The sequence below is a fragment of the Notamacropus eugenii genome, chromosome 4 (assembly GCF_028372415.1).
Source record: "Notamacropus eugenii isolate mMacEug1 chromosome 4, mMacEug1.pri_v2, whole genome shotgun sequence".
In the NCBI taxonomy this organism is placed as follows: Eukaryota; Metazoa; Chordata; class Mammalia; order Diprotodontia; family Macropodidae; genus Notamacropus; species Notamacropus eugenii.
This window is the reverse complement of record NC_092875.1, coordinates 272,719,922-272,732,935: the sequence shown is the minus strand read 5'-3', so window position 1 is coordinate 272,732,935 and position 13,014 is coordinate 272,719,922. Positions and strand designations below refer to the sequence as shown.

General features: G+C 37.7%; 1 protein-coding gene across 5 annotated transcripts in view; it reads right to left on the bottom strand.

Annotated features, from left to right (window-relative positions):
- Nucleotides 1–13,014, bottom strand: part of LOC140501243 (lipoxygenase homology domain-containing protein 1-like) — a 680,545-nt gene that overhangs the window by 430,676 nt on the left and 236,855 nt on the right. For all 5 annotated transcript variants that reach the window (XM_072604606.1, XM_072604605.1, XM_072604607.1 and 2 more), the window contains 2 exons: nucleotides 4,688–4,820; nucleotides 3,212–3,363 (listed from right to left, as the gene is read on the bottom strand). In XM_072604606.1, coding sequence (XP_072460707.1) covers nucleotides 3,212–3,363; nucleotides 4,688–4,820 — 285 coding nt within the window. The remainder of the gene's footprint in view (nucleotides 1–3,211; nucleotides 3,364–4,687; nucleotides 4,821–13,014) is intronic.

The following is a 13,014-nucleotide window of genomic DNA, read 5'->3' as shown; positions in this document are numbered from 1 at the left end:
TGTGACATAGGTATCATCTTCTTTTCATATCTCTCATCACTATCCCTGTATCCAATCTATTGCCAAGGCCTATTGCTTTTACCTCTTTCCACTCTGGGGCAACCCTCATTACCTCAAGCCTGGACTGTCACAATAGCTGACTGGTGGGTCTGCCTGCCACAAGTCTTTCCTCACTCTGATTCATCCTCCATTCAGCTACCAAAGTGATTTTCCTGAAGCACAGATGCAAACTTGTTACCCCCATACTGAAAAAATTCCAGGGGCTCCCTATCATCCCCAGGGTCAAATATAAAGTCTTCTGTTTGGCATTCAAAGCCAATCTTCTTACACCTTACACCCTCTCCCTACCCCTAGTCATGTACTCTTTAATCCAGTGACTAGGCTCCTGGTTGTTTCTCATATAAGATATTCTATCTTTCAGTTCCAAGTATTTTTTCTCTTCTCATGCCTGAAACGCTCTCCTTCCTCATCTCTGCCTACTGACTTCCCTGACTTCCTTCAAGTCCCAACTAAAATCCTACCTCCTTCAGGAAGCCTTTCCAAATCCCTATTAATTCTAGTGTCTTCCCTCTCTTAATTATTTCCTACGTACCTTGTATATAGCTTGTTCATACATATTTGTTTGCTTGGGGATTTCCCCATTAGATTGTGAGTACCTTTTGGGCAGAGACTGACTGCAACACCACTGCAAAACTCATAGCGCCCACAGCAGCTATGAATATGCCAGCGCAATTCTGAATTGTGAAATACCACAAACTCTCCACATGGAAGACAGAACTAAAACACATATTCAGACACCAGAAAGCCAAATCCAACATAGTAACAAAAATCTATACATAATAACAATGCAGAAGACAACATGCCCCATGCTAGAGCATTCCCTCGAACAAACACTCACAGTCTAGCTATCTGTCTCCTCTCTCCCTCAATTCTGACTGCTCTGACCAATTTCCTCTCAGCTCTGCTCTAGCTCTGCCTCTTCCTGTTCTACCCTTCCTGCTCCACCCCTTCCTGTTCCATGTGAATTAGATTCATGTGAGTCAGGTTTCCATGTGACTTAAGCAGTTCACGTAGGCCTATTAACGGATGGGAAAGACCTTCCCATTCAAAAGCACAATTACATTAACAATAAGCAAAAATGTATTATCAATACACTGACTTTTGCCTTTCTTGCATTCCCAGTGTTTAGCATAGTGCCCGGCACATAGTAGGTGCTTAATAAACATTTATGAAAGATTGAATACAGGTATCTTATTCACCAACCCCAATAGTATGACTGGAAAATGAACCAGAAGAAGTAAAGCCAACTGAATTAATTTCACACATATCTGAATAATGTTGATCAGTAAGGGAGAAATCCATACTGATTTGGGCAGAAATGCTTGATGATCACAGTACTGCCCATAATCATATTTGCATCAAAATATGAGTCCACAATAAATTAAGAATAGAAGCTTGTCATCACCTACTATGTAATAGAAAGAAAATATGTAAAGGATTTGGCAGGGGAATGGATAGGAGGGGAGCACATTGGTCCCTTTCTGAACAGCCACTTGACAAATGAGGAACCCTGAAGAAGGTCAGGAATGAAAGATGTATTCAAGGTAGTATATCATGTAAAAAGGCACCGGCATATACCAAGGATGAAAGACAATAGATGGCCTGTCCAAATAACAAATTGGATCCCATAAGATCGTAAATGGGCAATAGGGAGGATGAAAATTCAGTGAGACCAGCTTTATTTGAGCAAAGGTAAAAACAGAACCATGGAAAAGAGGGCTAGAGACTTGGAGTCAAGAAATTTGACTAGGTCCAACACTAGCCATTTCTTACTGAGCAAGTCCCTCCTTGAATTCTGTTTTACGTTCTGAAAAATGAGTGTGATTGTACAAGTGGTACCACAGACAACAGAGTACTGGACCTGGAGTCAGGAATACCTGAGTTCAAATCTAGCTTTAGACACTTAATTAGTTCCATGACCCTGGCAATTACTTAACCTCTGTCTTGCCTCAGTATCCTCAACTGTAAAATGGGAATGATAATAATAATAGCACTTATCTCCTAAAATGGTTGGGTGGATCAAATGGGATTATATTTGTAAAGTGCTTATCATAGTGTATGGCTCAAAGAAAGTATTCAATAAATGTTTATTCTTCTCTCATCCCCAATATGTACTTAAAAGCATTATTATAACAAAAGTGGGGAAAGGAATAAACATATATTTATCCACATATATGTGTATGTTTACATATGTGATATACATATATAAATCTTGTAAATCTTCATATACTGTATATATGTTACATTAATGTAATTTATTGGTTCTGATGTGGAGTAACTCCATACTTGCATTATGATAAATGATGTCAGACTTAAATATAGATTATATAGAATATAGACATTAGTTTGAATCTCATCCAAGTAGTTATCTTCCTCTTATTCTAACGAGTTGTTTTATTTTGTGATGTAAATGAAAGACATAGATAGTTTTCTGAACACTGCTGAATGATAGTTCATGGAGCCCACAAAATTGAGAACCAAAGTTCTAACCTAAACTTGGTCATCCTTCCCTTTAAAAATTATTTCTTTGGGAAGATTAATCCATGTTCTCAATTTCAGCATGTATGAATGAACAGAGCCTTTTCTCAATCAACACCAAGACAAAAGAAAGTAAATATATTTTTCTTATTACATTATCATTGACTCCTCTGTAACATCTCAGAAAATATATTTAGGAATGACTTGTGGTCATATAAAAGGAGAAAAGTGAAATGGTAAGTCGTTTTAAGCACTGAAAACATAACATGTTCAAATTGCTTTTTTGAAAAATAGGCTACCATAAATGGTCCTCCTGTGACTAGAAATTTTGGAACAATTGTTGTGCCTTTTAGTCTTGACTGAGCATGTTCATACTAGGATTCCCTAGTGCCCTTTCCCCTTCTTTTCCCCCTTTCTCATCATTAACACTGATTTTTATGGCTCTTATTTTCTTTGTTCCATAATTCATTAACATTTCAGTGCATTTCATTGCTCTTTCAAGAACAACCTTCAGACAGAGTGAGTCAGAAAGTCATGTTAGGGAAAACCTATATTGAAAAGAAGCTTTAACTGGAAAACCAAAGCAAAGCACTGCATCAAATACTGACATTTGAAAAGTGGTCTCTTTCAGAAATATTGCTGAGATGGTGAGAAAGTAATTATGTAGACTTACCTGACCTCGTTGAAACTTTATTGGCATATCTGATTTGTGGAGAAGCCTAACACCGGAGTCACCTCTTTCTCCATACAGACACAGGTAAACTGCAGATGTGGTTTCTGCTTCCTTCAATTGGCCCGTGTAGACATAAACATGGTATCTTACTACTATTAACCCAAAGCAGAGAGAAGGCAAAAACAATCTGCTTAGTAACTTATACAAACTGAAGAGAACTGATAAGAGGCCCACTCTATATTCTCAGACTTCTGTGAAAGCATTGTGTATATAGATTCCTCATCTGGAGTTCCCTTATCCTCATAATCTACCTGAATTAAAATTACTTTACTTAAAAACATATGCAGGAAAAACTTTCTTTATAAATAAATCTCTATATATTGATTAATGGTGTTGTTGTTCGTTCTGCTAATAACATCACAGGTGATGTTTTAACTTGTGCATGAATTAGATTTAAATGAGGCGGATTTGTGCAGTCATCAGCCTCTCTCTGTCTTTTGCAAAATTATTGACGTTTAGTGGCAAGATAAAAGTCAAGATGACCAGTGATGACCTGGGATGTACTGGATGACCTTGGCACTTGCCATTACGACCACTGGAGTAAATTGTTCTCATATACCCATTCCTACAGGAGAAGACTTCTTGTGCTTAGGGTAAACATTCCCCTAACTCACTGATGGGTTTGAGACCCGTCTGTCCTCTCAACTTGATTTAGCCCATATGCCAAGACAGTTTTACCAGAGTGTAGCCACTGTGCATGCTACGGTTTCTTGGAGCCACAGGTGAGAGTTGAGTGGCAGGTGGACACTAAAGACGAATGAATAGCCCTGAAAATTACTTGTCAAGTGCTCATATCAGAGGTGCTAGTCTACTTTGAACACTTCATATATCCCACTGATTAATTGATTAATGTGTAGGGGAAAGAAAGTCTTGAAGCATTGACCTAATTCATACATTGGACTTTCATGTATAAGAAAAAATGCTCCTACTGAGTTTACGTCTTAGAAATAGAATTAATAAATGAATGAATAAATGATAATCACATGCCACTTTTATAATCTTCTGAAAGTGAGAGTAGCACTGTTATTATGCCAACGATTTAAAGTTTACAGTGATTTTAGTAATAATGAGATATTTCAGGTAAGGGATAACCTAACAGCATGGTGACCCACTTGAGGTATGAAAAGTAATGTCATGAAATTTCCACCTTCCACCTTTCACCATTGCTGCCAATGGATAAGAAAAGGTTCAACACTCAGGAACTCTAATTAGCTCTGATCCTAGAATGGCCAATGACTCAGGCACAATCTGTAGAACATTTACCTCTCACTGTGTCCAACTTTCAACTTGATACAAAAATAACTGCCTTTCTCACTGGGACAACTAACATCATGTAACTAATTATTCCAGAAATAAATAAAATAGCTATTTAAAAAACTGAAATACAGCAGGCACTGTTGAAGTTTAACAACACACTTGGGAAAATGGCTTTTCCATCTTCTTCTACAGGTAGCTCACAGACAATATCTCCATCTCCTTGGATTCTAGATAACCACTTGTTTGCCACAAATTTTAGGGTATTCCTGCTCTTTAAATGCTGCATTGTCACCTGAAATTAAAGGGAAACAAAGAAACAAATAAAAGTTGAATATGTTTCATAATATTTTTTCTAGAACTAAGCACTAGCGTTATACAGCTGTGAATTCCTCAATAAATGCTCAAGTGTGATGGTGCACTATAAGAACCTAAGATAGCTTTCAGCTAGCAGGGGAAGATCACACAGACAGCAAGGAAACCAAGAAAGGAATCTCTCAAGGACATAAAAAGGACACTTGGCCTTTGTACATGTATGTGAACATGAATTATTCAGAACTTAACCACCTGCATTCCTGCTCACCTCACCCCCAGCAAAGAACATTTTCACATACACACACACACACACACACACACACACACACACACACAAAAGATGCTCTTTGGAACCATGAATATTTTATATCAATTGGATTTTTAAGAATATAATAAATTCAAAACATGTCCTGCTTATCAGTTCTTCCTTCTGACTTTCCTTCTATTTTCTTCTGTACCTTATAAAAAGTATTTCAAGGGTCTTCTTTTTTAAGCATAGCTCTTATTAACCTCAACCTCTATTAACTGAAAATAATAATTAAAAATGACTTCTAAACAAATACACATTCAAGTAAAATGTATCCACACAGTGGCCATGTCCAAAAAAATATATGTCTTTCTGTACCACACCAATCACCTCTCCGTCAGAAGGTGGGTGGCACTCTTCGTTGCGGATCCTAAGAGAAGATCATTAACCATCGTATTGTCTATCAACGTTGTTTTACTTCATACTGCTGTTATCTTTGTCTAGATTGTCCTTACTTCACTCTGTATCAGTTCATACAACCCAGTGTTTCCTGGAGTTGGGCTTTGTCATTTCTTATGATTCAGTAATATTGCATTACATTCACATACCACAATTTCACTGGGCAATTGTCTAACAGATAACCTGAGACAGCACTTTGGATTCTAGGTTGTTAATTTTTTCTTTTCTTTTTTGCTTTCCCTCTTTAAGATCAAGTATTTTGCTTTGTAATTTGACGTATTTCCCTACACAAAACAGTGTGTGTGTGTGTGCGTATGTGTGTGGGTGTGGGTGTGTGTAAAATTTCTCCAGGTACACTCTTGATTCTCTTGGACTATCTTAACAATACCCCTTCTCAAGGAACCTTTATCTCTTTCCTACCTTCTTTTTAGCCTTTTTTAATACATTAGGGACAGCTAGATGGTGCAGTAGATAGAGCACCAGTGTAGGAGTCAGGAGGACCTGAGTTCAAATCTTACTTCAGACACTTGATACTCACTAGCTATGTGACCTTGGGCAAGTCACTTAACCCCAACTGCCTCATCCTGGGTCATTTCCAGTCATTCTGATGAATATCTGGTCACTGGATTCAGATGGCTTTGTCTGGTGACCTGCACAGCCCTCCCTCACTCAAAACAAAGGCAAGTGCAAGCCACGTCATCATTTCTCTGATAGCATGGTCTTCTTCAGCAATGAAGGACAAACACACAATTTTTTATATGTTATCTTCTACCATTAGAATGTAAGTACCTTGAGAACAGGAATAGTCTTTCTGTTTACATTTGTACACCCAGCATTTAGCACAATGCCTGGCACATGGTAAGTGCCAAACAAATGTTTGTTGACTTGACTTGCTGTCAATCCTCCTTCCATTTGAGATAAGAGGAAAGTTCCAGGGATATGTTGGAGCCAGCGCTGAATGACTTGGGAGAATTGATTGTTCAGTTTTCAAGGTGAGTATTTAGAGTAGAAATCAGTAAGTACTAAAAAGTATGGTTTGATTTATTGTTCTGTTAACTGTTTAGAATTAAGAAAGTGGTGGCAAATATATTAACACTGGAGATTAAATTTTGAAATGTGTTTTAATATATTTTAATGGAAATCCACTTACTAGCACACCTCTGCAAATCTAATTCTTATTTCCTGAATTCCTACATGCTTACATAGTCAGATTTCACTTATGAAAAATAGCAAGTTTCACCTCTTCTTCTTTCACCCAAGTATATTCCTCTTTTTACTCTTCCTTTTCCCTTCTTGAAACCTTCAGAAAAGAAATAATCCACCCCCAAGACTTCCAGAGTTTGGGGGTTTTTTTTTCATGTTTAATTCACTCAATAATCTTTGAAGACAATAAGGTTCTGAAGAGACTATGTTTCTTCTCCCCTCAGAACATTAGAACTACTTCTTCAAACATTTCTTTCCAATTGTACAAATACATTTATTTTTATTTGCATTTTTTCTAGATTTCTTTGGAATCCTGTATTTGTATTTCAAAGCTCCTACTCAGTTCTGATCATTAGAGATGCTTGAAAGTCCTCCAAAGGGTCTATTTTTCTCCCTAATTTTGGATTACATTTAGCTTCGCAGGCTGCTATTCTTTCCTACTGCCCTCAGGTTTCTTGTGGCTAACTTATTGTGCAGTTCTGGTGTGGAAGAAATCATTATCTCTAGTTTCTCATCAGATTTCTTTATCATTCTCCAGTCTAGTGCAAATGTCACAGTTTTGCTAGTATTGATACGCTTCCCGTTGAGGCAGACATCATCATCATCATCATCATCATCATGATTATTAACATCTATATAGTGCTATGTGCCAGGCAATATGTCTTACCATGTTTTACAGTTATTATTATTATATTACAGTACAATTCTATTATAATAAAATTACATTAAGATACAATGAAATATATGACAACAATTGCCACATTTTATTCTCACAACCACCCTGGGAAGTAGGTGCTATTACTATTCTCATTTTACAGAGGAAATTGAGGTACACAAGAGTTAAGCCAGCTGTCCAGAGCCACACAGCCAGATTAAGCTCACCTTTCTATCCACTGTGCCGCCAGCTGTATCTTGGCCAGAAATGCCTCCTGAAGGGTTCCAAATCACTGTGCTTTGTACATATTGGCATTCCCTTGGCTGGCACTTCACATAGTACCCAAACTTTGTACCATAAAACTGTCTCCCAGCATGTACTAAAATACTGAATGTCTTCTATTTTAGATACCCCATTAGATTATGAGTTCTTTGAGGTCAGAGTTTATTTAACCTTTACCTCTTTTTTGCATTCCCAGCACTTAGTATAGTATCTGGTATATGGTAGATGCTTAATAAATGTTTACTGACTGACTGATATGCAGGTAGTAAAATAAGTGATATCACCATTTCTCACTAGCCTATGACAGGTCTTTACATGAACTGGGTAAATAATTATGTGTAGTGTGGAAAGAATGGCAGTGTGGCATAGTGGATAGAGAGATGTGAAAGTCAGAAGGACAAGTTTAGCCCCACTTTGGGTCTATACTGTCTGTGTGACCCTAGGAAAGCCATCAAAACTCTCTGAGTTTTAAGGTAACTCTAAGACTATAAATTGAAGAAAAGAAGTTCTGACCTGCTTTCATAGAATAAGTTTATCACCAGTAGCCCTTTTATTGATGAAATAAATCACAGGTCTAGTCCCTATCCTTGTGTGATAAACATATATATATGTATATGTATATGTATATGTATATGTATATGTATATGTATATGTATATGTATATGTATATGTATATGTATATGTACATATACATAAAATCATAGCTCTTTGATGTAAATCCTCCCTTGAAGATTTAGTTTGGTGCCTCCTTATGGTCCAGGGGAAACCAGGGATTCTCAAAATCTATGTTGGAGTACAAATTCTGGTAGGTCTTATCAAGCTGGAAAGGTTTTGAATATGACCTTGATGATTGACTGCACATCTATTATCAGAGGACCAGCCCAAGTAAGCTCTGATTGGCTTACCACAGAGGTAGCCACCAGATGATGAATTTTTATGAACAAATCAACTCATGAAACTATGGACCGAGGGGAAGAGAAATGACCCCTGTTGGTAGAGGAAAATCTTGTGCAGAGAGAGGAAACTGTGTATCCTTGCAGCAGTAGGCAGCATGAAGTACTGGCTCTAAAGAGTCAGAGAACTTTGGTTCAAATCCCAGGTTGACTACATACTACATGTATGATCCTAAGGTCCCTTAATTTCTTTGGGCCTCAGTATGTTCTCCATAAAATGAAGGAGTTAGGGCTATATAATTTCTGAGGTCCCTTTCGACTCTTAAGTCTAGGATACGGGATGCTATATAAAAAGGTTTGTTTCATTATGAAGAAATTCACCATATTGCCATTAGAAAAGTAAGGAACAAATGAGATGTATGAACTCAGGAGATTTGTTTTAATTGAATTCTCTAAGAACATAAGCAGCATTGCTGCAATAAGATACAATTATCAAGAAAAAAATTAGAAGAGTGAGGGCTCAGTACAAAAGATTAGGGAAAGCCTCTGTTAACCAAGGAAGGTGCATCCCATCATATCATCTCTTCTCACTTGTTAATATCATTAGGACAAGAGAGCACTGGTGGGAAATTTGGGAATATGTCCCTGTAATTATCATGAAAGACAATGAGAAATTATTATTTCCTTTAAAAAATCATTTAATTTCAATTTTGGGTGGGGGAAGAAAGCATTTATTCTATTAAAACAAAGTAAACTTGAAAAACTTATGTTTTGCCTCTGTTTTAGTCAAGGTCTGGATAATTTTGCATTATATCAGAAAGTATTAAAAAGATTTCCCCTAAAAGTTCTGAGGTTGGAGATTTCATTTATTTAAACTTTACTGAAACAATTTTATACTGATAATAAGAAAAATGCCTGGCATTTTTCTAGTATTTCTACTCTGAAAGTTATTTCCAAGTATGTTGTCTCATCATAACATCTTCTATCATTATTGGTATTATATAGATGTGGAACCTGAGCAAGAGAGACTTGCCCAGGGTCACCTAGCTGGTCCAATGCTCAGGAAACAAAGGTCTCAGGTAATCAGTCAAACATATTTTGGGGTACTCTCTATGTTCAGAGCACTAGATAAAGCCTTGTTGATTGGTAAGAAAAAGAAGACAAGTCAGCTGCCCTCAAGGCATTCACAGTCTATTTGCGGAGAGGGAACAAACATGATCCTAACACAAGACCAATTATAAAACAGCATGACAGTAGAAACAAATTAATATAATGTAATGACCAATGTAGGGGGTTTCCATTTCAACTGAACACTCATTTAAGAGCTTACTGTATGTAATGCTCCATGCTAGCTGCTGAGGATACAAAAATAGACATGACATAGACCTCAATCTCACGATGCTTAACATCTAATAGGGAAGAATGACATTTAAATGCTGATGTTCTTATTATTTCATCAGTGTAAATATAATTATAATAATGGCTGAGAGTTATATAGAGCTACTATGTGCCAGGAACTGTGCTAAGCATTTTGCAATTACGATCTCATTTGCTTCTCACAACAACCCTGGGAGGCAGGTGCTATTACAATCACCATTATACAGATAAGGAAGCAGATAAACAGAGATTAAGTGATTTGCTAGGTTCACACAGCTAGTAAGTGTCTGATTCTGGGTTGGGACTCAGATCTTCCTGATTCCAGGTCCAAAATTTTATCCACTGTGCTACCTAGCTGGCTCCCATTGCCTTTATCAATGTAAATCATCTATATCCCACACATTCTTTCTTATCCAGTGTGCTTTTTGTCTATATCCTGTCATATATGCTCCATAGAACATTTCCTCAATGTGAAAGCTTCCTTTACATATTTTGTGAATATCAGTGCAAATGTCAGGAATGGTCTGCATGACTATACTTCACTTTTCCTACATGACTGGCCCACCTCCTTTTCCACTTCATACATTTCATTTTGTCTGCACAAATGACTGAATGAAGAAATGAAGCTATTATTAAGTGATTACTATGTGCAAAACAGTATCCCTCATCTCAAGGAGCTAACATTTTAAGGGGGAAGGAAAGACATATGGAAGGTTTTAGCTTCATGGAATGGCCCCATGGTACGTAGGGTAGAGTGACAAAGCAGATGTTCCTTAATGTCATTTCCATCAATAAAACTATAGCAGTTTCCAATGTTGAAACATTTGAAGGTGCCAAGGACTTTGGTAACAGAAATTTTCTTTTGAGTCTTTGATAGATGTGGCTATATCACCTGTGAGAGCCCTCCAGTTTTGAAAATGCAGATGTTGGTGCTTCCATCTCTGGTAACTGTATATGTATGTAATGGTCAGATAGTTTTGGAAGCTCTGTCTGTTGACTTTTGATTTCTCTGTATTTTCTCTGAAATTTTTATTTTGATTTCTCTGATACCTGTGCTTGATTAAAGTGATTGTTAGCCCATCAAAAGTTGCCTTTCCTTTTGGAGAAGCAGACCAAAGAATCTGTAGTAATAAGCCCCCCTATGCATGTTGGGGTGTTTACTGTTACAATGGCTTACCTCCTGGGATGAAGGCTGTGAATATTGGAGTACAGGCATTGTTATTCCAGAAGTTCTTTGGGCTGTCTCCATCAGTATCTGAGAGGAGATGCTATCAAGGCAATGGTGATGGCAGTTTGACTGTACTGCCATAGGCTATTTTCTTTCGCTCCCTTAGGGTGCCTTGATGCTTCATGCAGGTTATCAGTTGGTGAGGACAAGCAACAGGTACCACCTCTCCAATGATGACTGTGAAGGCCAAGTTGACTTGTGGTGTCAGGAGTGCTGCTACTCTTAGAATTCTTGTGTCTGTTTGCCTATTGGAACACTAAACTCCAACTAAAGCTTTCCTTTATAGAGTGAGGCTGGATCTGGACTTTGCAACTTACTTCACTTTCCACCAGTAGCTCTGCTTGGTCTAAAACTTGGTCTGAACTCCACAGAACAAGATGCTCCCATACCAGGATAACTCCCTATTAACCTTTCCTCTCCACCCCTGACTTTCCATTTTCCTTTTATATGTTGTCTTCCCTTGTTAGATCAGAAGGTCCTTAATGGCAGGGCTGTCTTTCTTTTTCTGTTGTCATCCCAGCACTTATCACAATGCCTGGCACATGACAGGTGCTTAATACTTATTGAACTGAATTGGATTGTTGGTGACTGTTGGTCAGCAGCTGGTGCTGGTGGTGGTGAGGAAAGTCAGACACTTCTCTACAGCAATTTCTCTCTTCATGATGGCTGCAGGATCTGGAATTTAGAGGGACACAGCTACTCTTGAGGCTCTTAGTTCTGGATCCTGGACTTTCTCCATCAGAGTCTGAGGAGAAATAATTGTCAAGGTGAAGATGGCTCAACTTGACTAGCATGTTGCCAACTGCATCTCTCTCAAGATGCTTTATTTAGGTTGGCTTTCCTGCCCTGTGTGTATCAGTTGATTGGCAGGTCTTTCGTCCATAGGAACCACCTCCCTGGATGATGACTGTTAAGTATCTAGAAGCAGGATTAGGTGTCTGGGTGACTAGCAAAGCATTTTATAAATGCTTGTTTAATTGAATCAAACTCAATATCACTAACTTGACTTCCAGCCAGACAATTTAACTATCCCAGAAACTATGGCTTAGGAGACATAATTCATTCAGGTCTGGAATCCCCACTGTGGAGTGACACTGTACAGATGAAGAGTCAGTGAGGGCAAACTCATAAACTCATCTATCTAAATTGACCCCAATCACAAGAACATTCCTCCAGCTATCTTCTTACCATATATGCCACCATCTCCCACTCTTTCTCTGAGAATGGTAATCAAATTAATACTGGAAAAAACATGTCAATCAACTTGCCTATGGCTCCACTCATTGCCCTTCTACATCCCAGAGCAAAATACCCTTGGTTATTACCATGCAATATTTGTAGTCTCTCTTGAGGACAGGGACCATCTCACTTTTGTATTTATTTGCATCCTTGTACTTCCTACAGTTCTTGGGAAGCACATAGTAAGTGCCTAAAATCTACTTTCTCATTTAATCATTCATACGTACAAATCATCTTATTAATATGTTATATAGTCTATTTACAACCACCAACAAGCTGTCATTCTACTTAATTCCATCTTGTTGCATATGTACTAGAAAGGATTCTTGTTCTGGTATGGGTGGTATTAAATGGCCTCTAAAGTTTCTTCCAACACAGAGATTCTATGATTGTGTGATTCACCATTACCCTTTGTATCTGTCATAATATTGATTCTTTAGAGATAGTTATGTTTCATGACTTGTAGTTATACAGAATAATCTAAGAGAACAGTGTTATTGAAAAGAGAAGTTTTCATGTCAGGGAACAGCTCAGGATCATTGAAAATATTGTACAATTTTCCAAAGTCAGTTCAGCTTGCTCTATGTACCC